General features: G+C 37.9%; 2 protein-coding genes across 9 annotated transcripts in view; both read left to right on the top strand.

Moving 5' to 3' along the window:
- Nucleotides 1-23158, top strand: part of LOC308089224 (H-2 class II histocompatibility antigen, E-S beta chain-like) — a 24813-nt gene extending 1655 nt beyond the window's left edge. The window contains exons 1-15 of one of the 7 annotated variants that reach the window (XM_080433817.1): nucleotides 696-836; nucleotides 1335-1353; nucleotides 1960-2088; nucleotides 3387-3470; nucleotides 5627-5833; nucleotides 6334-6352; nucleotides 6959-7087; nucleotides 13145-13228; nucleotides 14061-14315; nucleotides 17041-17313; nucleotides 19089-19308; nucleotides 19540-19607; nucleotides 21729-21842; nucleotides 22325-22381; nucleotides 22789-23158. In XM_080433817.1, the coding sequence (XP_080289943.1) occupies nucleotides 13162-13228; nucleotides 14061-14315; nucleotides 17041-17313; nucleotides 19089-19308; nucleotides 19540-19607; nucleotides 21729-21842; nucleotides 22325-22362 (1035 nt within the window). In that variant the 5' untranslated portion in view covers nucleotides 696-836; nucleotides 1335-1353; nucleotides 1960-2088; ... (3 more) ...; nucleotides 6959-7087; nucleotides 13145-13161 and the 3' untranslated portion in view covers nucleotides 22363-22381; nucleotides 22789-23158. Of the gene's footprint in view, nucleotides 1-695; nucleotides 837-1290; nucleotides 1354-1959; nucleotides 2089-3386; nucleotides 3471-5626; nucleotides 5834-6289; nucleotides 6353-6958; nucleotides 7088-7565; nucleotides 7649-8205; nucleotides 8403-10247; nucleotides 10818-13144; nucleotides 13229-14060; nucleotides 14316-17040; nucleotides 17314-19088; nucleotides 19309-19539; nucleotides 19608-21728; nucleotides 21843-22324; nucleotides 22382-22788 lie in introns of those variants that run through there. The other 6 variants (XM_080433818.1, XM_080433819.1, XM_080433820.1 and 3 more) reach the window with 6 other exon arrangements.
- Nucleotides 1-24709, top strand: part of LOC308089225 (H-2 class II histocompatibility antigen, E-S beta chain-like) — an 86169-nt gene that overhangs the window by 28895 nt on the left and 32565 nt on the right. Inside the window, exon 1 of one of the 2 annotated variants that reach the window (XM_080433827.1) lies at nucleotides 13036-13109. The exons of the other annotated variant lie outside the window; for it this stretch is intronic. The gene's annotated coding sequence lies outside the window, so the exon portion shown is untranslated. Of the gene's footprint in view, nucleotides 1-13035; nucleotides 13110-24709 lie in introns of those variants that run through there. 2 annotated transcript variants of the gene reach the window in all.

The following is a 24709-nucleotide window of genomic DNA, read 5'->3' as shown; positions in this document are numbered from 1 at the left end:
TAATAATAATAATAATAATAATAATAAATTATTATTATTATTATTATTATGACAACATGCATCCAATGACTTATTTACTTAATATGGCAAATGGCAAATAATATGCTAGATTGATTCTAAATAACACTTGGTGACCAAAATGAACAGATCTAAAGATCTACATCTTGTCGCAATTCGACACGTTGTGAGCTTGTAGATCTGTTGTTTGTTTTTTACAAGCAATGCATTCTGGGCCATGAGCAGTGTTGCCATATCTGCTTATTATAAGCGACTTTGGTCTTGTTTTTCTGTAAAGTTGCTTGTAAATATTGGTAGTTGCGGGTTGCTTTTTTGGGGGGGCTTGTTTCTAAAGTGTAGTTATTTGGGCTTGCTTCCATTTAAAACATTTGTTTAAACCAGTTCTCAAACATTTGCATGTCAAGGTCAAGGTCTTTTTTCAAATGAATGTCTTTTTTCCGCAGACCCCCATCTGTTTCAAATAATATTCCAAATATTTCACCTTTTCTTTTTGAAAACGGCAGATCTACAAGCTCACAACGTGTCGCAAATGCGACGCACGGTGAGCTTGTAGATCGGCTATTTTCAAAGAGCCAATGTGTGGTTTTTAAAGTGCAGACTTGTTTTCATAGACCTGGCTCCTTATTTCTCTCACACAATCTGGCAACACTGGCTGAGCGCTCGAGACTCGTCGAGAGATTGGCTCGCGACGCAACGGGAAGATGGGAAGACTGTCTAAAGAAAGTTAGACAAATTGTGTTGCTTTGGATTCATCAAAAGAATTATAAACCGGCTTCAGAGAAGATAAAAGAAAGAAGAAGAAGCGGCGGACATTTTAGGTGAGTGTTGACACACAGAAATACTATTTATGTAGGCTTTTTAGCCTACTATTACTGTATTGAAGTGCGTAGGCTGCATGTCTGGATGTTTTTGAAGTCAATCACAAGTCATCATGACCCAACTCTATGGTCAGGACACATTGTTTAGTTATTTAATTTGTCTTGATAAAGGTATTAAGACAATAATTACAAGAAATGATAGTGGGATATACAATATAATTTATGATATAGGCTACTGTCTGTACTGTGTGTGTGTGTGTGTGTGTGTGTGTGTGTGTGTGGACACACGCTTTCAGTGATGAAGCTACAGAGTGTTTTAATAGCCTATCCCGTGAACTCTGAACATTAATGATTCGCTTATCTCTCTCTGTGTGTGTGTGTGTGTGTGTGTGTGTGTGTGTGTGTGTGTGTGTGTGTGTGTGTGTGTGTGTGAGAGAGAGAAAAAAGAACCCAGGAAGAGATAACCATTATGTGTTTTGCCACCCCCCTCCCACAAAGAGAAGAAAACAGTTTGAAGGTAAAGTGATATTGTTTTGTTAAATATTAAAGTAATCATTACTTGTTCAGTAACAGGGGTCTCCCAGACTCTCCACCTATTTAGTAAGCCGAAAATGCATGTCCAGGAATACCAAATTTAACCAATCAGAACTCATACAGGATACAGGATAAATAAGTGCAATTGGAAGTGATGACACAAAGAAGTGGGCATACAAAATTTGAAACTGAATTGTCTACTTAATTAAAGAGATGGAGAGACCCCTGCTTTAAAGCTGCACTATGTAACTTTCCTCTTCTTCAAGTGCTGTAACCTTTTACCATTGAGCTAATAGAGCCTGCCTGCTTGCTCAGGTGATACATTGAATCTTGACCATGAGATCAAAATTCATGTCAGATCCTGTCTGTGTCTAGGTGAGAGCAGGGAGACGAAATACAACCACCCCAATTGTATAAGTTATATAGTATTATTTGTATTAACATACTCTAACATACAGATTGTATAAGTTATATTGTATTAATATACTCTACGATACAGATTGCATAAAATTACATTTTATTCCACTTAAACTTTCTAACAAAAAAACATCTTGTTTTATCCAAAATATATCACTTGCACTACCTTTAGACTCTGACTCGTCTGAATACGGTGGAGATGCTGTTGTTCCCCAAGCTATCCACGACGAAATGTCAAGTACAGTCGTACCCAGAAGAAGGCCAAAGAGTTGGACCTGGACCTACAGCATCTTAAAACTAAGTAAGCAATGACAAATTTTAACGAAACATTTTCATGAGTTTGCTCTTCTCTTTTTGTATATATCTATATGTTGGTTATTTGTTCTCATGTTCTTTTTTACTTAGATCTTGACCACAAATGTTAAAAAAAAAACATTATATAGAAAGCATGTTATATGGAGTGGACAGATGCTAGGTTCATTATTAAACTGGTATCCTACTAAGGCATACATCAATTCAGTTTTTATTTTTTATTTTTCCGTACCCTGTTCATGCTTTAAGATGCAACAAATTAGAGATTCCAGTTTCCAGTGAGAAGCTTCAACCACACATACACACACACACACACACACACACACACACACACACGCACACGAACACACACACACACAGGCGCGCAATTTCAGCCTCTGTCAGTAGGGGGGGGTGGGCAATATTTTGTCGGAGGAGGGGGGGGGGGACAAAAGCTATGGAACTCTGACTGGTATTATTTTATACTATGGGATTGGAAATAATAGAACATTATTCACATGGTGGCCATTTTAGCATTTTGCATTGAATAAACAGGGTGGCAACGGGGTGGCATTTCATTAACTTAATAGCAAAATAGCCGCCGTGTGAATATGGTCTTCAGAGACCACACCCCCTTGTCACCGTGCATAATAATACATAATGTACAGAGTAGACCAGTGGAGTGATCCAGCATTTTATTTGGGTTTTCTCTTCTGAAGTGACCAGATATTTTAATTTCTGATTCAAGTTGTCCCCCTTTCTTTCTTTCTTTCTTTCTTTCTTTCTTTCTTTCTTTCTTTCTTTCTCTTCAACAGAATCAGAATCATCTTTATTGTCACATCACAGGTTAAAGGTGTAAAGAAGTGGGTGAAATTATTTTTAGTGCAGCTCCATTATTTTAGTCATTTTCAGAAAGAGAAAGAATAGAAGACAGGGGAGGGGCAAGGAGAGAATAAAAGATGAATTAAACAAAGATATTTACATACAGTATGTACATGAGGTTAGACATAAGGTGCATAAGGTACAGTATGTAAATGAGGAGACATAAGGTGCATCAGCAGCAGCTATACTGTTCATGACATGTGCAATAATCCAGACTGTCCTCTTTCCAGAAACAGATGATGTAACATCATATCTTTAATCTGATTGGCTGATTCTTCTGAACTAAAGAACGAGTCCTCCTTCATTCTCTTTCAGACTCCAGAACTTCTCTTTCAGTAAACATCTGTTTATTCTGATCTGTTTATTCTGATCTGTTTATTCTCATCTTTTCATTCTCATATGTTTATTTTCATCTATTAAATTCAGTTCAGTTTTTATCAGTGATGATAAAGATTACAGCCACCCTCCTCATCCTCTCCTCTGTACTTCATGTCAAAGCGATCCCAGGAAGTAAGTACATTATATTTATGTTATTATATAATATATACATTTATATCTACTGTTATCATATAAAACCAAATATGAACGATGCACAATACAAACACGCACGCACGCACGCACGCACGCACGCACGCACGCACGCACGCACGCACGCACGCACGCACGCACGCACACACACACACACACACACACACACACACACACACACACACAAAGGGAAGCCAGTTGATAGGTACACACACACACACGCACGCACGCACGCACGCACGCACACACACACACACATTTTATACTTTGCCTATTCAAAAATAGCAGATATACAAGCGCTACGAGCTTGTAGATCTGCTATTTTTGAAAAATCGTGAAATTGTGTGCAAATCTTTTAATATCCCTGCTGAAAAAACCAGCACAAACCAGCTTATGGTGGTTGCTGGTTTTAGCTGGTTTTAGCTGGTCTTAGCTGGTCTTAAGCTGGTTTAGATGGCATACCAGGCTGGACAAGCTGGTCAGGCTGGTCAGGCTGGTTTGCCAGTGTAGTTGGTTAGCTGGTCACTAAGCTGGTTTCTGCTGGTCTTTGCTGGTCAGCCAGCTGGCTGGCTGGACTGACCAGCAAAGCCAAGCTGGTAGCTGGTCTTTGCTGGTCAAATGGGTGGACTGCCCAGCAAAGACCAGCTTACCAGCTAGACTTAGCTGGTCAGATGGCTGGACACTGGACAGACCAGGAAAGACCAGCTTAGCAGCTGGTCAAGTTTGGTTAGATCAGTGGTTCTCAACATGTGGATCGGGACTCCCAGGGCGGTCCCCACGTGATTTGGGGGTGGTCCCCAGATGACAGTGAAGTGATAATTTAAGGACCTTTAAGACCTTTTTAATGCTTATTTGCATGTCATGTAAATGTGTATTTTTTGTAAACACTGAATAATTCCAGTAAAGTATATTTAAAAAAAAAGAAAAGAAAAGTGTTGAGAACCACTGGGTTAGATCACTGTTTCCCAAACAGTTGGTTGGGACCTATTTGTCCCAGGAAAGGTCCCTTTTTTTCCCGTTTCCTACAAAAATATATTATATTATTCTTTCAAAAGATTTCCCACCCACAAATCTAAAATCTTCATAAATAAAAAAAATATATTTAAGATTTCTCAAAATAATTTAATTAATAAATAAAAAAGAAGAAATTCCATCAATTAATAAATAAAAAACACACACAGTGAAAATAGCAGATCTACAAGCCCGGGACGCGTTGTGAGCCTTCAGATCTGCTATTTTAACTGTTTGGATCCGGGGAGACATCATACCTGCCAACATTAGACTTTGAAGATTTTCTTCAGTTACAATTGCCCCAACCAGTATATATACAGCATATTATTATTATTATTATCATCATTATTATTTTTATTTCTTGTCCTTTTCTTGTGATGTGACACAAATAATATATGTAATAATAATAATTATTATTATTATTATTAATATTAGTTTTAAAAAGGGTAATAATAATAATAATAATAATAATAGTAATAATAATAATAATAATAATAATAATAATAATAATAATAATAATAATAAATTATTATTATTATTATTATTATGACAACATGCATCCAATGACTTATTTACTTAATATGGCAAATGGCAAATAATATGCTAGATTGATTCTAAATAACACTTGGTGACCAAAATGAACAGATCTAAAGATCTACATCTTGTCGCAATTCGACACGTTGTGAGCTTGTAGATCTGTTGTTTGTTTTTTACAAGCAATGCATTCTGGGCCATGAGCAGTGTTGCCATATCTGCTTATTATAAGCGACTTTGGTCTTGTTTTTCTGTAAAGTTGCTTGTAAATATTGGTAGTTGCGGGTTGCTTTTTTGGGGGGGCTTGTTTCTAAAGTGTAGTTATTTGGGCTTGCTTCCATTTAAAACATTTGTTTAAACCAGTTCTCAAACATTTGCATGTCAAGGTCAAGGTCTTTTTTCAAATGAATGTCTTTTTTCCGCAGACCCCCATCTGTTTCAAATAATATTCCAAATATTTCACCTTTTCTTTTTGAAAACGGCAGATCTACAAGCTCACAACGTGTCGCAAATGCGACGCACGGTGAGCTTGTAGATCGGCTATTTTCAAAGAGCCAATGTGTGGTTTTTAAAGTGCAGACTTGTTTTCATAGACCTGGCTCCTTATTTCTCTCACACAATCTGGCAACACTGGCTGAGCGCTCGAGACTCGTCGAGAGATTGGCTCGCGACGCAGCGGGAAGATGGGAAGACTGTCTAAAGAAAGTTAGACAAATTGTGTTGCTTTGGATTCATCAAAAGAATTATAAACCGGCTTCAGAGAAGATAAAAGAAAGAAGAAGAAGCGGCGGACATTTTAGGTGAGTGTTGACACACAGAAATACTATTTATGTAGGCTTTTTAGCCTACTATTACTGTATTGAAGTGCGTAGGCTGCATGTCTGGATGTTTTTGAAGTCAATCACAAGTCATCATGACCCAACTCTATGGTCAGGACACATTGTTTAGTTATTTAATTTGTCTTGATAAAGGTATTAAGACAATAATTACAAGAAATGATAGTGGGATATACAATATAATTTATGATATAGGCTACTGTCTGTACTGTGTGTGTGTGTGTGTGTGTGTGTGTGTGTGTGTGTGTGTGTGTGTGTGGACACACGCTTTCAGTGATGAAGCTACAGAGTGTTTTAATAGCCTATCCCGTGAACTCTGAACATTAATGATTCGCTTATCTCTCTCTGTGTGTGTGTGTGTGTGTGTGTGTGTGTGTGTGTGTGTGTGTGTGTGTGTGAGAGAGAGAAAAAAGAACCCAGGAAGAGATAACCATTATGTGTTTTGCCACCCCCCTCCCACAAAGAGAAGAAAACAGTTTGAAGGTAAAGTGATATTGTTTTGTTAAATATTAAAGTAATCATTACTTGTTCAGTAACAGGGGTCTCCCAGACTCTCCACCTATTTAGTAAGCCGAAAATGCATGTCCAGGAATACCAAATTTAACCAATCAGAACTCATACAGGATACAGGATAAATAAGTGCAATTGGAAGTGATGACACAAAGAAGTGGGCATACAAAATTTGAAACTGAATTGTCTACTTAATTAAAGAGATGGAGAGACCCCTGCTTTAAAGCTGCACTATGTAACTTTCCTCTTCTTCAAGTGCTGTAACCTTTTACCATTGAGCTAATAGAGCCTGCCTGCTTGCTCAGGTGATACATTGAATCTTGACCATGAGATCAAAATTCATGTCAGATCCTGTCTGTGTCTAGGTGAGAGCAGGGAGACGAAATACAACCACCCCAATTGTATAAGTTATATAGTATTATTTGTATTAACATACTCTAACATACAGATTGTATAAGTTATATTGTATTAATATACTCTACGATACAGATTGCATAAAATTACATTTTATTCCACTTAAACTTTCTAACAAAAAAACATCTTGTTTTATCCAAAATATATCACTTGCACTACCTTTAGACTCTGACTCGTCTGAATACGGTGGAGATGCTGTTGTTCCCCAAGCTATCCACGACGAAATGTCAAGTACAGTCGTACCCAGAAGAAGGCCAAAGAGTTGGACCTGGACCTACAGCATCTTAAAACTAAGTAAGCAATGACAAATTTTAACGAAACATTTGCATGAGTTTGCTCTTCTCTTTTTGTATATATCTATATGTTGGTTATTTGTTCTCATGTTCTTTTTTACTTAGATCTTGACCACAAATGTTAAAAAAAAAACATTATATAGAAAGCATGTTATATGGAGTGGACAGATGCTAGGTTCATTATTAAACTGGTATCCTACTAAGGCATACATCAATTCAGTTTTTATTTTTTATTTTTCCGTACCCTGTTCATGCTTTAAGATGCAACAAATTAGAGATTGCAAAACAGAAACTGGAGGAAGGGCCCCAATATAGCTCTGCAGCAAAGCCTGACGTCCCTGCTGCAGATAAGCAAACCAGTGACAGCATAGGTGTGTTTAGACAGTGATACTGTTCTATGGAAAATGGTGACAATGTGTACAATATAAGTACTGTGATACTGCCAAAAGGAGCTTAAATATGATTCTCTCCATTTTCAGTTGCAACTCCCTCCGTTTCCTCTTCCCCTGAGTCAGACGATTTGGCATCGACACCTGGGATGTTTGACACCAACGGTGACGAGGTATTGAAGAAACATACTGTGTAGGACAGTGGTTCTTAAAAATAGGGTCCCCAGGGGGTTCCACAGTGTCCCCAGCTAAATAAGAAACAGTTAAGCACAAAAGCACTATTTCAAAAATAGGCAACGTGTCATGATGCATCGTGAGCTTGTAGATCAGCTATGTTTAGCTATTTCTGAACTATTTTTGAACAGTTTTGCCTATGGCATGCACAAAATAGGGATGCCAGGCATAAAGGGTTATTACCAGCTAGAATGTAATCCAATGACAATGTACTGTATAATAATTAATTTAACTCTCCCCACCTACAGTATAGACAGTTGTAGAATTCTGTACTAAATCTAATCCAACAATTAACATCTTCTCTATTGGAGGTCCATGGCACCAACTCTTTTACAAATGGGGTCAACATTTGGGGGTCCTTGACATGAAAATGTCATTTCTTTACAGTAAACTCTGTTTGAAGTGTGCCTGCTTTTGTCCAAAATGAAAGTCTGGGAAATGTCATGGTAAAATGTGTTTTAATTTCTAAAACATGTCTTGTTTTCTTCTGTTTCAGGTCCACATTGGCTCTGGTGTGTGGCTCCAAAAGGAGATCTGGAAGATGGTGGCAGCAAACACCAAGGACTCCCTGTTCATGAAGGAGCTTGCTGTTGCCATTTGGGGAACAAGAACCTGAAGACCATGAGCCTTACAAACAAAGAATGCCCCACTAGCAAGGGCGAGGTCAAACCCTCCTGACCCTAGGACTCAGAGGTATGTTTACTGAGGGGTGGGGGTGGGGGGGGTTTCATTATGACTTGATCTCATAATTCAATCTGTTTTGGCTCTGTGCATGACTGTAGTTCTCTTTTCCAGAAGGTGGAATTCCTGTTAGCGTTACTGTTCATACCTTCATTTGGTTGTCTCAGTGGCATCAATTTCAACCAGAAACACATATAGAGATGTTGGGTGTTTCCAATGTATATCTGCTGCCGAGCCAATCAACTGAAGCTATGAAAAACTGAACGGGAAATGGGAATGTCACCTTCTGGAAAAGAGAACTACAGTCATGCACAGAAGCCTATTATTAGTTTATTATGCAAGTCTTATTAGTTTATTATGCAAGCCTTATTAAGCTTATTAATCAATCATAAAAGAAAATACTCTATTGTAATAAAATAATCGATTTTAGGGCTGAAAAAAATGCCGATCTACAAGCTTGCAACTTGTTGGACGCGTTGTGAGCTTGTAGATCAAAAAAGTTATCAATAGAATAATCGTGTAGAATAATTGATAGTGGCAGCCCTACATGCATGTGTGGCAGGGGTAGCTTTTTCCCCCCAATTGTTGTTGTCCATTGTAGCCATCTGGCTTATTGCCTGCCCACTGCCCACCCACCTTTTCCATTCAAATGCATTTTCCATAACTGAAACAGAGGTTTAAAAAACCACTTCACCCCATTTTCAATTCATCTTCATATAAGTGGTCCTCACTAATACACATTTTAAGATGGCACCATTTATGTCTACTCACTCTGTGTTTCATTGATGGTTCGTGGACAGTTTAGAAACCTGCCTACCTTTGACATCATCGGTAGGCAGGTTTGGTCATTTTGAACAACATTTTTAACTTTTTTATTTGTTAATTATTAATGCAAGAACAATGGCTTCTACTTCTGGCATGCAAACTTTCCAGGCAGAGACAAACTGTAGTTTCTATTAGCTTGGAATTTCCATTGGTGATGTCACTGGTAGGCAGGTTTCTGAACGAGTAGACAGAAATATTGCCATTGTATAATGAACATTAGCGAGGACCAGTTATATGAAGATAAGGTTGAAAATGGGTGAAGTTTAAGTTACATTAAAGGATCTACACCATGAATTAAAAAAAAATATTTGATATTTAATATCATATGGTGTATGTCCCTCTGAGCCTAAATCATCACTCAGATATACTCATCCCAAGTCAATTGTCTCTGGCTTATACAGCACTTTCAGCTGCAATACCAAAACGTCCTCTTGGGCAGGGGGGGGGGGCTACTGAGCAATTCTGTCTGTTAATAAAAAAATATATTAAAAAAAAATATTTAAAAAAAATTCTGCATAAAAAGAAGCATCTAAGAAAAATACAAAATCGAAAAAAAAACACTTTGAACATTTTTGAACAATTCCACCAAGTGTTTGAGGTGCCTGTTTCACCCACTTCCGGGGGGCGGAGCCAAAATCCGAGCCCGAAGTATTTGTTCGTAGACCCCCACTTAGGGGGGGTAGAAAACGTTTCGGAGCGATTCGGGCACTTTTCATTTAACATTGGGTTTGCCATCATTAATGTTTGTGACATCAGAAACATTTCCATTCTGAGATCGCCTGTTCAGACACGCCCATTCTGGAAATCCATGAAATGAGAAGGAATGACTGAATTAAAAAAAAAAACATTTTTTGGGGTACAAGAGACACTGGGGACCCCAAAAAATACAAAAAAACAAGAAAAAAGTGATTTTCATGGTGTAGACCCTTTAAGTTATTCTCAAAACATCACAATTCATACAACTCACCCCATGCATGTCTAAGCTAATTATATTTGTTTTATTGGTGGGGGTTCTTGTTTGTTTTCTTTCAGACTGTTTCCATTGGTGGCTGGAGGGGCAGATCATTAATGGGGAAGATCTCACAAAGAGGAAGAAGGCCATGTGGAGATACATTTCAGAAAAAAATCCAGGACATCAATAGAAAGGACAAGAAATTGTGTGTCTGTGTATGGGGGGGGTGATATGGGGGTAATGCGTTATAGCGCCACCAGCAGGCCGATTTTTGCAAAAACATTTTTGGCTACAACTCTTGCAGATGTTTTCCAAACATCACACAAATCGGTATACAATATCTCCATAGTCATGTGATCAAGACAGATCTGTCAGATTTTTCATATTCTCTCACTCTTTTCCAGTCATTTGAACACGTGTGTGTGTGTGTGTGTGTGTGTGTGTGTGTGTGTGTGTGTGTGTGTGTGTGTGTGTGTGTGTGTGTGTGTGTGTGTGTGTGTGTGTGTGTGTGTGTGTGTGTGTGTGTGTGTGTGTGTGTGTGTGTGTGTGTGTTCCTCAGGTTGAAGTTTATGAATGTATTTGTTTATTTACATAATTATTTGTTATTTGAATGTTTTTTAGGTTTTTTATAAGAGTTTAATAAATTATTGTTATTTATTAAATTGATTCATGATTATTTATTCCTTTGTGGATTTTGCTCACTTTTATATAGGCTACTGTTTTTAAAATATACCACGTGCTGTGGGCACCTGGCTGAAATTCACCATGATCATGCATCCTCTCCAGCAAAGTTGGTCACTGCATATCAGAATACACTTGAATACACATAAATACCAGATAGCAGCTTAAACCAGCTTAAACCAGCTACCAGCTTAAACCAGCTAAACCATCATAAATACCAGCTACCAGCTTAAACCAGCTACCAGCTTAAACCAGCTAAACCATCAAAAATACCAGCTACCAGCTTAAACCAGCTACCAGTTTAAACCAGCAAAACCTACCACCTTAAGCTGGTCAGCCACCAAGACCAGCTTAAGGTGTGTTTTGGACGTCCAAAACACACCTTAAGGTGGTCAACCACCAAGACCAGCTAAAACCAGCTGGTCCAGCTTAGGCTGGTCTAAGCTGGTTTTTTCAGCAGGGATAAATTCTACAAATGTCTTTTAAAGCCTAACAGTTTTTTGAAAAAACTCATGTTGCTATAATATCAGTGGTTCTCAAACTGTTTCATGTCAAGGACCCCGAAATGTATTTGATCCCCCCCCCCCCATCTCAAAATATGTTGTAATAGGGACCCCACCAGAAGCAAAGATTTGAGTCAAAAATGTTCCCTTTAAAAATATATATATTTACATATTTTCACAACATGTTCAAGATCTTTCAAAAATATCAGATATACAAGCTCATAGCGCGGCACTCGGTGCCGCGCTATGAGCTTGTATATCTGATATTTTTGAATAGCAAAAGAAATCTAAAGTGACACAGATGCGTTCCAGGTCTTAATGGGTTAAGAGAGAAGCTTCTAGATCATGTGACAACTGTCTGTCTGTCTGTCTGTCTGTCTGTCTGTCTGTCTGTCTGTCTGTCTGTCTGTCTGTCTGTCTCTCTGTCTCTCTGTCTGTCTGTCTGCCTGCCTGCCTGCCTGCCTGCCTGTCTGTCTGTATGTCTGTCTGTCTGACTGTCTGTAACAGTAAGGTTATTGCGGTTTATTTACATGACAAATCCAAGATGGAGGACAAACAATAACGTTTAAGTTTTAATCACAGGTTAAGGATGTTATCACAGATTTGTTAAGCAATGCTTAAAATGAAGTCGTGCAACACAACTCTAATTAAAATAAATCCTAGATCAACAAGTCCTTGATTAGTCATAAACTAAGCTTTATTTAACCCTTGTTGGTGCTCATTTCACTGTGAAATGGAATAGATTAGATTAAAAGTGTCCTTATTGTCATGATATGTTTACATTGTCAAAGTGAGTCAAATAAAACAATACATAATGAATAAATAAATGAACATTCAGTCTGTCAGGTTGTTCACATCAACATGTCTCTCTCTCTAGTAACTGCTGATGTTTAATAAAATAATAATCCTGATTGGCTGTTGAGTGAATCAGGAAGTGAAATACAAGTTTGGTGAGAAGCTTCAACCACACACAAACACACGCACGCACGCACGCACGCGCACACACACACACACACACACACACACACACACACACACACACACACACACACACACACACACACACACACACGCGCAATTTTAGCCTCTGTCAGTAGGGGGGGGGCAAGATTTTGTCGGAGGAGGGGGGGGTATGGTCTTGTGTGAATATGGTCTTCAGAGACCACACCCCCTTGTCACCCTGCATAATAATACATATGTGCAGAGTAGACCAGTGGAGTGATCCAGCATTTTATTTGGGTTTTCTCTTCTGAAGTGACCAGATATTTTAATTTCTGATTCAAGTTGTCCCCCTTTCTTTCTTTCTTTCTTTCTTTCTTTCTTTCTTTCTTTCTTTCTTGTGTTTCTCTTCAACAGAATCAGAATCATCTTTATTGTCACATCACAGGTTAAAAGTGTAAAGAAGTGGGTGAAATTATTTTTAGTGCAGTTCCATCGTTTTAGATATTTTCAGAAAGAGAAAGAAAAGAAGATGGGGGAGGGGCAAGGAGAGAATAAAAGATGAATTAAACAAAGATATTTACATACAGTATGTACATGAGGTTAGACATAAGGTGCATAAGGTACAGTATGTACATGAGGAGACATAAGGTGCATCAGCAGCAGCTATACTGTTCATGACATGTGCAATAATCCAGACTGTCCTCTTTCCAGAAACAGATGATGTAACATCATATCTTTAATCTGATTGGCTGATTCTTCTGAACTAAAGAACGAGACCTCCTTCATTCTCTTTCAGACTCCAGAACTTCTCTTTCAGTAAACATCTGTTTATTCTCATCTGTTCAATTCAGTTCAGTTTTGATCAGTGATGATGAAGATTACAGCAACCCTCCTCATCCTCTCCTCTGTACTTCATGTCAAAGCGATCCCAGGAAGTAAGTACATTATATTTATGTTATTATATAAAATATACATTTATATCTACCGTTATTATATACAATTAAATATGAACAATGCACAATACACACACACACACACACACACACACACACACACACACACACACACACACACACACACACACACACACACACACACACACACACACACACACACACAGACACGCACACTCCTTTTACTACCTGTACAGTATTGGATCTTGAATGTTGCTCCAAATACATAAACATTAAAACAGATGTTAGGAACTGTTGTTGTGACATCATGAAATAAATCATTCCGTATGAATTACTTTCATAATAAAATACAAAAAAAAAATCTGTTTCAGTGAATAAAACGTTTGACAGGAAGTTACATTTAAAATCCAACCTTTCACTTCGAACCAAACATGCAGTGGTGTAAAGTAACTAATTACATTTACTCAAGTACCGTACTCAAGTTAAATTTTGAGGTACTTATACTTTATCTTCACTGGAGTATTTCCAATTTCCAGTACTTACTTCTACTACACTACATCTCACAGGCAAATATTGTACTTTTACTCCACCACAATTATTTGAAAACTTTAGTTACTAGTTACTTTGCAGATATAAATTATAAATTTATAAAAAATACATTAACCACTTTAGCTCTATTTTATACATAGGCTATTTGAAAATAGCCGATCTACAAGCTCACAATGTGTCGCATCGCGACGCGTTGTGAGCTTGTAGATCAGCTTGTAGATCTGCAAACATGATTGTTTAACATGATGATTATGTGTTATTGTCACTGTAAAGAAATTTAATTTCATCTTTGTTTTATTTCCAGTGTTCCATGAGGAGATTAATGTCATTGGCTGTTCAGACACAGTTAAAGACCCATATAAAGAGTGGATGTATGCACTGGATGGTGAAGTGATGGTGTACGCAGACTTCAACAAAGGGAAGGTGCTGGAGCCTCAGCCTCCGTTTGTAGATCATATGACCTACAGAGCAGCTTATGAAGCAGCTTTGAATCAGCAGGCGGTCTGCAAACTCAACCTGGACACCATTCTCACTGCCTTGAAGAAACCACCAGTGAAAGGTACATGAATACTATGAACACAATAGTTATTAACTAAAACGGTTGAATATATTTAACATGAATGAAAATGTTTAAACATGTATATTAAGCATTTATGTTGAAATATTTTCTAAATAATATGTATTTCTAGTAAACATGAATATGTGCTCAAGGTGCTTTATTTTGATTGTCTTTTACAAATCTCTGCATTAGTATCTGCTCTGTACAGCCTGAGCTGTAGGTGAGGTGTAGATAGTACAACTATGTAGATGCAGTGGTGTGTTCTATCGTGTTACACTATATACATAGTATACTGTGCAGATTTATTTTTAAAAGTGAATACCATCCAAAAAGCGTCTGAGGAAGCGTATCCAGTGTTGATTTGGTGAATCTATCTCTGGTGGGACACTATTTTAAAGACGTCATGCGCACGTGGCTTAACACCTACACTACAGGTCACACAATGGACAATTGATATGCATCTAGGCTCATTCCTATGTTAATTCACCTGGTGTGACACCCGGCAGTCGGCAGCCTTTGTTGAGGTGTGAACTTAAGGGTTGTTTTAATCGATGCATGTGCGTGTGCGTGCTCCTGCTCAAAAGACTGGTGGGACGGCGTGTTACTGCGGCCCATGACCAATGACCACTGAGCGTATCTGATACACTTTACTTTATTTATTTGGATTTTCAATTAAAAGACATATAAATCATGTCAAAATCCAAGATAATACGATTATACAACAGTTACCATCAAAATGTTCCTGTGGTTCATGAATTAAATTACAGAGGTGAGTAACTAAGTACATGTACTCAAGTACAATTTTGAGGCATTTGTACTTACTCGAGTATTTCCAATTTCCAATAATTTTACTTCTACTCCACTACATCTCAGAGGCAAATATTGTACTTTTACTCCACTACAATTATTTGAAAACTTTAGTTACTAGTTACTTTGTAGATTTTGATTATTATTACAAAACATACAGTAACCACTTCAGCCCGATAGGCCATTTGAGAATAGCCGATCTACAAGCTCACAATGCGTCACTAATCACGATTTGATGTATTGTGAGCTTGTAGATCTGCTATTTTCAAAAGATTTGTATACATTTCAAAACTTGAAATGGGACATTTTGTATAATGAGTATTTTTACTTTTGGTACTTTAAGTACATTTTTATGCAATACTTTTGTACTTTTACTCAAGTACATTTTGAGTTCCAGACTTTTAATTGTAACAGAGTATTTCTCTATATTAAAACGTTTGTTACTTTTACTTAAGTAAAACGTTTGAGTACTTTTTCCACCACTGAAGGATGGTAGAGTGTGTTGTTAATGTTATTTTATGGTTGTTTAATGTATTGATTAATACAAAAAAAGCTCATAGCGCTATGAGCTTGTAGATCTGCTGTCGGCTGAGGGTGGGCGTGGCTTATCACCTTGGGGGGTTGGTTTGAAGCTGTCGGTGTGGCCTATCACTTTGGGGTGGGGGGGGGGTTTAAAATAATAATCCTATCTCAACTGGGTGGGACCCCCCAAAACAATCCTATTTGAACTGGGGACCCCCCCAAAATAATCCTATTTGAACTGGGGACCCCCAAAATAATCCTATTTGAACTGGGGACCTCCCAAAATAATCATATTCTTGTGTGCTTGTAGATCGGTTATTTTCACAACGTTTGCCTCTCTCTTATTCATTTGACAATTTGGCCAATTTGCTATGAAAAAGGTCTTAAAAGTCATTAAATTGTCACTTTATAAATGTGCAGATACCCTGTATCCACTTATACTGTATGTTGGTTTGTTTACTGTTGAGTGAGAAAACAATGTTACCTATTAAGCTAATCATCTGGGGACCCCCAACAAAAAGTTATCTGGGGACCCCCCAGAAGTTAATGCACTCATTCAATTATTTGAATTGAATGATGATTTATTTGATACATTTGGGGGTTATATAAAATATTGCAATTTAAATTCAAAAGCAACAGTTTAGTGTTTTCGTTTAGGTTTGCAATGCAGGCTTTAATTACAGTATAAATAATGACCTTTATTTGTTTAATATAACTCAGCTGATTGTTATTATGATTGATCTGGTATCCTATAGTTTCTTTGAGGCTCTACATTGTTCTCTCTACTCTCTACTTATGTGACTATTTACCTTGTTTGCTGACTAGAGTCAGTGGTGGGAAAAGTACTCAAATGTTTTACTTAAGTAAAAGTATCAATGCTGCAATCTAGAAGTACTCTGTTACAAGTAAAAGTCCGGAATTCAAAATATATTTGAGTAAAAGTACAAAAGTATTGGCATAAAAATTTACTTAAAGTACCAAAAGTAAAAACTACTAAAATGTTTGAAAATAGCAGATCTACAAGCTCGTAGCGCGGCACTCGGTGCCGCGCTATGAGCTTGTAGATCTGCTATTTTCAAATAGCCTAGGTATTAAAAAAGGGGTTATCCTGGAAATACATGATGGGGTCTGACAGACAGACAGACAGACAGACAGACAGACAGACAGACAGACAGACAGACAGACAGACAGACAGACAGACAGACAGACAGACAGACAGACAGACAGAGTCCTTGTTTACTTTGTAATTGTATTTAAGCTACTAAGATGCTTGAACCTATTTTAGACTTTCTGTAATGACATATTTGGCCGATAGGGGGCAGTTAGCCTAGTGTTGATATTATACAGATGATAATAAAACTGAACATTAATGACATTTTTAATTGTGTATTTCCAGATGGATATGTGTTCTATGTGGCTCACCGCTGTGTGTTTAACTCCAGTGAGCTGAAGGACATACAGTACATATACTCATTGAATTTCGATGGTGATGAGATCCTCAGGTGGGACAGTAGAGTAGATCAGTTTGTTGGATACACTGAGCTTGGTGTGAAGAACGCAGAGCGCAGCAATAAAGATCCTAGACAACTGGCTTATTGGAGATCAGGACGAGAGGCAATCTGCAAACCCGCCATTGAGATCGACTACCCCTCTGTTCTGAACAAGAGAGGTGAGCTGATCTCAGAGCAGCACTCATCACCTCATAAACTATAACATGAAATCACATGATTCTATTCAGAGATGATTAATGGTGTTAATATTTATCTGATAATGATTATAAAACATTACTTAATCTGCTGAGAAACATCTCAGATCCTCTTAAACACTTAAAGGAGTAGTTCACCCCAAAAATGACTTATTTTCCATCAATCACACCCCATGAAGCCTTGAATTCATGGAGATTATTTAGTTTTTGTCTCATTCCTGAGACAATAATTCGATTATCGGTGGAAAGATGCTAATGTATCCGGTAGGAGACTCAGGAGACTCTTTGAGTCTCCTACCGGAGAGACCGCCGGTCATCAAATTATTGTCTCAGGAATGAGACAAAAACTAAAACATCTCCATGAATTCAAGCCTTCATGGGGTGTAATTGATAGAAAATAAGTCATTTTTGGGGTGAACTACTCCTTTAAGCCTGATTTATACTCTATCCTAACACGCTGTCACGCAGTGGAAATAGCAGATCTACAAGCTCACAACATGTGGTGTCACCATCGTACACGGAGTATAAATGAAACATATAGATCTATTTCTGAGTGTTTTCACCCTCATATAATGACCTGCCTAAAACAGAGACACCAGGATTAATGTTTTTAAATTAACTTTAAAAAGAACCATGCAGGCTAAAACACACCTCTATACACTTCATTTCACCACCTGATTTTATATTTAATTATTGTCTTTACTAGTTTGTTTTGAATGTTTTTAATCACTTTAGTAATATTTTACAGGATTATGTGTATTTATATATTGTTTTGTTTGTTTCTACTCTTGTTCATTCGAACTATTTTCATTACATATTTAATGGTTTATTTTTGTATATTTAAAGCACTGTGTAACTATGAATTATTCAATATGTTTAAATTACATTATATAAATGAATTCTACTTTGTAGAAAACTGTAGACTATTTAGTACTCTATGAAATGTTATTATCTGGTGCCATCTGGTGGCCAAACATTGACACTTACAATTGCAATGTAGGCATTTATCAGACGCTCTTAATCCAGAGTGATTTACAGTAAGTAAGGAAAACACAAGGAAATACATCAAATGCATAGAAATAGTAATCTAGGATCATAGGTAAACCAAGAACCTATCATCAGTCTAAACAGTATAATATCAAACAAAAAAATTATCTGTACATTGAAACTATCCAAACTATAGGATGCCAGGTCTACAATGAACCTGGCATCTGTCTACATAACATGATATCTAAATTACATTTTAACCTTTGCATAAGCCTGCAAGGTCATCAAGGCTAGGTCTAGTGCTACAGTCTTCAGATTATGGTGGTATGGGGAGTTTGTTCCACCGTTTGGGAGCCAGAAGGGAGAAGAGTTTAAGACGTATGGAGCGTTGTCCAGGGTGTTTTAGAGAAGGGAGAAGAGTCTAGGACGTGTGGAACGTTGTCCAGGGTGTTTTAGAGAAGGGAGAAGAGTCTAGGACGTGTGGAGCGTTGTCCAGGATGTTTTAGAGAAGGGAGAAGAGTCTTGAAGATATGGGGATGTCATACCTCTGTGAGGAGCCAAAGGAGGGAGAGGAGAACGGGGGAGAGCCGGGAAATGTGAACATTTTGTCTGTTTGAAGACCAAGTGTGATCATTTGGATCGCATTTGGATGAAATACAATTGTTAATTATAATGACATGTTCCTATGACTGGTATATAATAATAAATGTAATAATAATAATAATAATAATATTAATCATCATATTTTTTAGGAGTGGAGCCCAAAGTGAGACTGAAGTCAGAGACTCCCCCTCGTCGTGGTGAACACACTCACATGCTGAGGTGCAGCAGCTACGACTTCTATCCTAAAGTGATCCTGGTGACCTGGTGGATAGGTCGAGAACCTTTGACCTCTGGTCTCTCCTCTACTGATGAGCTGTCTGATGGAGACTGGTACTACCAGTACCACTCCTACCTGGAGTACACACCCAGGTACACACCTAACAGACACCTATACATAGAAATACACAACTAATAGACACCTCTACTTGTACTACCTGTGTGTGTGTGTGTGTGTGTGTGTGTGTGTGTGTGTGTGTGTGTGTGTGTGTGTGTGTGTGTGTGTGTGTGTGTGTGTGTGTGTGTGTGTGTGTGTGTGTGTGTGTGTGTGTGTGTGTGTGTGTGTGTGTGTGTGTGTGTGTGTGTGTGTGTGTGTTATTACAGATCAGGAGAGAAGATCACATGCATGGTGGAACATCCCAGCCTGACCGCGCCTATCAAGATGGACTGGGGTCAGTTACTGTAATCTAATGTAATCTACTGTCTAAATAGCAAATATACAAGCTCATAGCGTGGCACCGAGCCTGGCACTTTTTCTTGTCAAGGACCCCCAAAATTATGTTTTTGGCCGCTGATCCCCATCAAAATATGTTGTTCCAGGGACCCCCCAGAAGCAAATATTGGAGTTAAAAATGTTGTTTAAAAAAAATATATCAAAATTATATTCAAACATTTGCACAAATGTTCAAGATCTTTTTTTAAATAGCAGATCTACAAGCTCATAGCGCGGCACTCGGTGCCGCGCTATGAGCTTATTGATTTGATAAAAACAGTTAAAAGACCAGATTGATTTGATAAAAACAGATAAAAGACCAGATTGATTTGATGAAAGCAGATCAAAGACCAGATCGATTTGATAAAAACAGATCAAAGAGTCATCATGGTTTTATCAATGTCAAAACAAGACTTTTTTACAAACTGCCTCACAGTTCTGAGTCTATGACTCTGTCCCAAGATACTTTCTGCACATTCCACAGCCTGGTTTATAATCATCATAGTAAAAGGTTGATTCATGTCTTCTAAAATCTATCATCATGTCCTTTGTTTTGGATGTATTTAGCTCTAAGAAGGACATGTCACATCAGGTGACAAACTCCTCATGGACTGGACCAATAGGGTTGGACTCATTATTACTGAACAGACTCACAATGACTGTGTCGTCTGTTTATTGTCTCCGCCAGGCCAAAAGGCATGGCGAGAGAGTATATTTTGCCCCCTGTCCATGTGTCCGTGTGTCCGTCCGTCCGTCCGTCCGTCCGTCCGTCCGTCCGTGCGTCCGTCCGTCCGTCCGTCCGTCCGTCCGTCCGTCCGTCCGTCCGTCCGTCCGTCCGTCCGTCCGTCCGTCCGTCCTTCCTTCTGTCTGTTACCAGCTAATCTCCGCCACCGTTGGCCCGGTCGCTGTGAAACTGCACACACACTCCCTGGATGCCACAGCAGAACCTCTGCCCCAAACTTTTCACATGGGCCTTTTATAGCGCCACCAGGAGGCCGATTTGTGCAAAATATATTTTCTGACAGTACTCTTACAGATTTTGTCCAAAAATCCTGCAAATCGGTACACAGTATCTCTATAGTCATTAAACGAAACTGGTCTTTCACATTTTTCATATTCCATCCTGATTGGCTAAAAATGGCTTCCAAAGTTTGCAGGAGTGCTCCGTTTTGAACAAAATGCCTCAAATCATGAACACAGCATGCAATTTTCTACTCATATTTCCACTATGCCGAGGACGAATTGCCAATTGAAAATGTTCAAATCAGCCTCATGGTGGCGCTATAACGGGCCGATTCGTGTTTTTACATATAACTGCACCGATCTGTGTAAAACTTTGTAAGCGCACTCCCTAGAGGTCAAGGAAAAACCTTTGCCCGAAATCTGCCTTTTATAGCGCCACCAGGAGGCCGACATATGTAAAACATTTTTTTAATATTACTCCTTCCGATTTTATCCAAATTTCACGCTAATCGGTAAAGATGATCTAGTCATGCGATCAAGACGGATGTGTTTGATTTTTCATATTACATCCTGGTTGGCTAAGATTGACATCTAAAGTTTGCAGTACTGGCTTGTTTTGAACAAAATGCCGCAAATCATGAACGCAGCGTCCGATTGCGGTCAAACTTTGCACACACATTCACACCATGTTGAGGAGCAAATGCCAAACTTTTAACATTGTCCTGTTATAGCGCCACCAGCAGGTCTAATTCAGCAAAACACATTTTTGGAACAAAATGCCTCAAATCATGAATGCAGTGTCCGATTGCCGTGCAAGGCCTAAGAAGAAATGGCACCCTTTTCACATTGGCCTATTATAGCGCCACCAGGAGGCCACAATAACCTACCTGACCTGGCGGAGACCTGTGCTCCGAGGAGCACTTTTTCTAGTTGTTTATTGTGTTTGGTTGTTGTAGCTTATTGTCATATGACTCCATGTCAGAGTCAGTGAAGAACAAGGTGTTTTAATCTACTGTAATAATATGATATGGTATGATATGATATGATATGATATGATATGATATGATATGATATGATATGATAATTGTATGATATGATATGATAATTGTATTGTCAGATGACTCCATGCCAGAGTCAGTGAAGAACAAGGTGGCCATGGGAGCATCAGGTCTGGTTCTGGGTCTGGTCTTGTTCCTGTCTGGATTCATCTACTTCCAGTGGAAGAAACGAGGTGATTAGCATGTTTAATTAACATGTTTTATTAATTAATCTACTACCAGTGGAAGAAATGAGGTGATTAGCATGTTTAATTAACATGTTTCATTAATTATTATACTACCAGTGGAAGAAATGAGGTCAGATCAACAGAGGATCACATGACATGTGGAACCCTCACAGAAATGCAAACAAACAAACAAACATGTAAAGCCACAACCTAAACTGGTTTATATTGGTTTTGAACCTTAACCGGTTTAGACCAGTTTAGACGACCTAGTTAGAGGTCAAAGTGTGTTCTACGTTGTCACATTTAGCTTTAATACATCAGTGTTACATGTAGTCCTAAATAAGAGTCAAATGTTCACATTAGTTCTGATGATTGAATGTTATTGTGTTATTGTGTGTACATTTATGCATTTTATGGAGAAATACACATACAGTACATAGAATTCATTTGTTTGTGTGTATTAACTGTCTCTCTTCTTCTTCTATCAGGTCGCATTCTGGTGCCGACAACCAATGACGATCTTTAGACTCCTCCCACACACCCAGGTTCACTTCCTCTTTCCTTTTACTGAACTTTTTACTGAGCTTGTGTGTGTTTTCATCAGTTTGATGAACCACCCACACTAATTGGGACTCCCTCTTTCTTTGGTTTGGCGCCTAAACCTTTAACCTCACATAAACTATGTCTATAAACCTAAACTTAACCTTAACCTTACTAATAACATGATCTATGTTCTATGATCTATGCTCATGATCTATCAACCATTTATAGCATAGTTTTAAATCATTAAATCATTAACCATTAACACACATTTAACAAGTTATGAATAACACATTAACTAATGATTTGGGAATGATTAATTTACTATTATAAGGGAAGGTTATTCTAAAGTGTTAACATGTTCACACAATTAATACATTCTGATTCTTATTGGTTTCTTTTCTTTTCACAGAACACCTGGGTGTGTTTTCAGAGAAGCAGAGAGTCAGCGATGATCCCTGGTGGAGAGAGGAGGAAATACATGTGTGTCCATTCAGCTTTTATATACTCATAACAGCAGCACAATGATGACATCATCAACCTTTTTCACTAATGAGTTATTTATACAATTAAAAATGCTAATTGGCTAGCTAAAGCTAATGATAATTACTGTCTTCCCGGTGTTTCGCCCAGGTCGACGTGGTTTTGAGGTAAGGTTAAAGGGGTAGTTCACCCCCCAAATAACTTTTTTTCTATTGATTACTCACCCCATGGAGCCTTGAATTCATGGATATTTATTTGTTTTTGTCGCATTCCTTCCTTTATTATTTGATTATAATAAATTTAGCCCCATTGATTCCGGTAGGAGACACAAATGCATTTGTGTCTCCTACCGGAATCAATGGGGACACATTTATTATAATCAAATTATTGGCTTAGGAATGTGACAAAAACAAAAAAATATCTATGAATTCAAGGCTCCAGATGGTCAGTAATCAATAGAAAAAAAGTTATTTTGGGGGTGAACTACCCCTTTAAGGTTAGGGTTAAAGTTAGGTTTATAGACATAGTTTATGTGAAGTTAAAGGTCAGGGTTTAGGCGCCACCTGGGCGACACACCAAAGGAAGAGCGAGTCCCAATTAGTGTGGGCGGTTCATCAAATATCTTTGTATAGTTTCTGTCGTCAGAAAACACAAACATAATATTTCAGTTCTACACTATATTGAAACATTAAATAATTGATCACACACACAATCAGAGTTCTTCATAACATTAATATTAATATCCATCTGAATGGAAGTCAGTCAACCATGTTTGTGAAAAAGGTTTTATTATTTTATAATTGACCATAAGTCATTTATTATTATGTAATCATTTATAATGTGTGATAATTAATGTGTTACGATCATCATGACATCACTATTTCCCTGTGATGGGTGGACATGGTCCTCTAGGGTGGTCTGAGGTGATGGGTGGACCTAAACCCTCTAGGGTGGACTGAGGTGATTATTTATCTTTCCGTTGTCAGCTCCACTGTTGTGTTTCTATCCGTTCCTTCCCCCCTGGGATCTGGGCCCCTGATCATGAATGGTTTGAAGTTCAGATGTTAGATTTTGGCTTTAATTTGCTTGGTTTGAATGGAATGTCACAATATCAATAAAGGAATGAGAAAACATAATTGTGCCTCATGTTCTCTTACATTTCACTGCAGGTGGGTTGCCAATTTCAGCCAATCAAGAGAGATTGCCCATTCACAATATAGAGCTATTTAACACTGTTACTGAACAAACACTCTATAGTAATGATTACTATCACAATATGGAGCTATTTAACACTGTTACTGAACAAATACTCTATAACAATGATTACTATCACAATATAGAGCTATTTAACACTTTTACTGAATAAATACTCTATAGCAATGATTACTATCACAGTATAGAACTATTTAACACTGTTACTGAATAAATACTCTATAACAATGATTACTATCACAATATAGAGCTATTTAACACGGTTACTGAACAAACACTCTATACATGTACGGGTTGTAAATGGAGAAAGTGCCAAAACCAGAAATTCTGCCATGGCGCTTGTGACAGACAAGCGTCATGTGAACCTTGGCTAGTCCCTCAGTTTGGCTGTTGCGATGTGACACTATTGTGAGCTTGTACTGTATATCTGCTATTTTTGGTATTTTCATTTAAATTGTGAAGTTGTGTTTCTTTTCCGATAATTTGTGAAACATTTTTGGAATTTTTTTGGGACATTTTAGCCTATAGTAACATGTCATAAATAGGGACACCAAGTTGAAAACAGCTACAGTATGACTGGAAAATCCATAAAGTCCTTCTTCACCCACTGATGACTTCCTCAAACATTTCTTTAACTA

This window comes from Gymnoscopelus braueri, assembly GCF_963280865.1.
Source record: "Gymnoscopelus braueri genome assembly, chromosome: 7".
Lineage (NCBI taxonomy): Eukaryota > Metazoa > Chordata > Actinopteri > Myctophiformes > Myctophidae > Gymnoscopelus > Gymnoscopelus braueri.
Note: the sequence above shows the minus strand (reverse complement) of the source record. Positions and strands in the feature narration are given on the sequence as shown.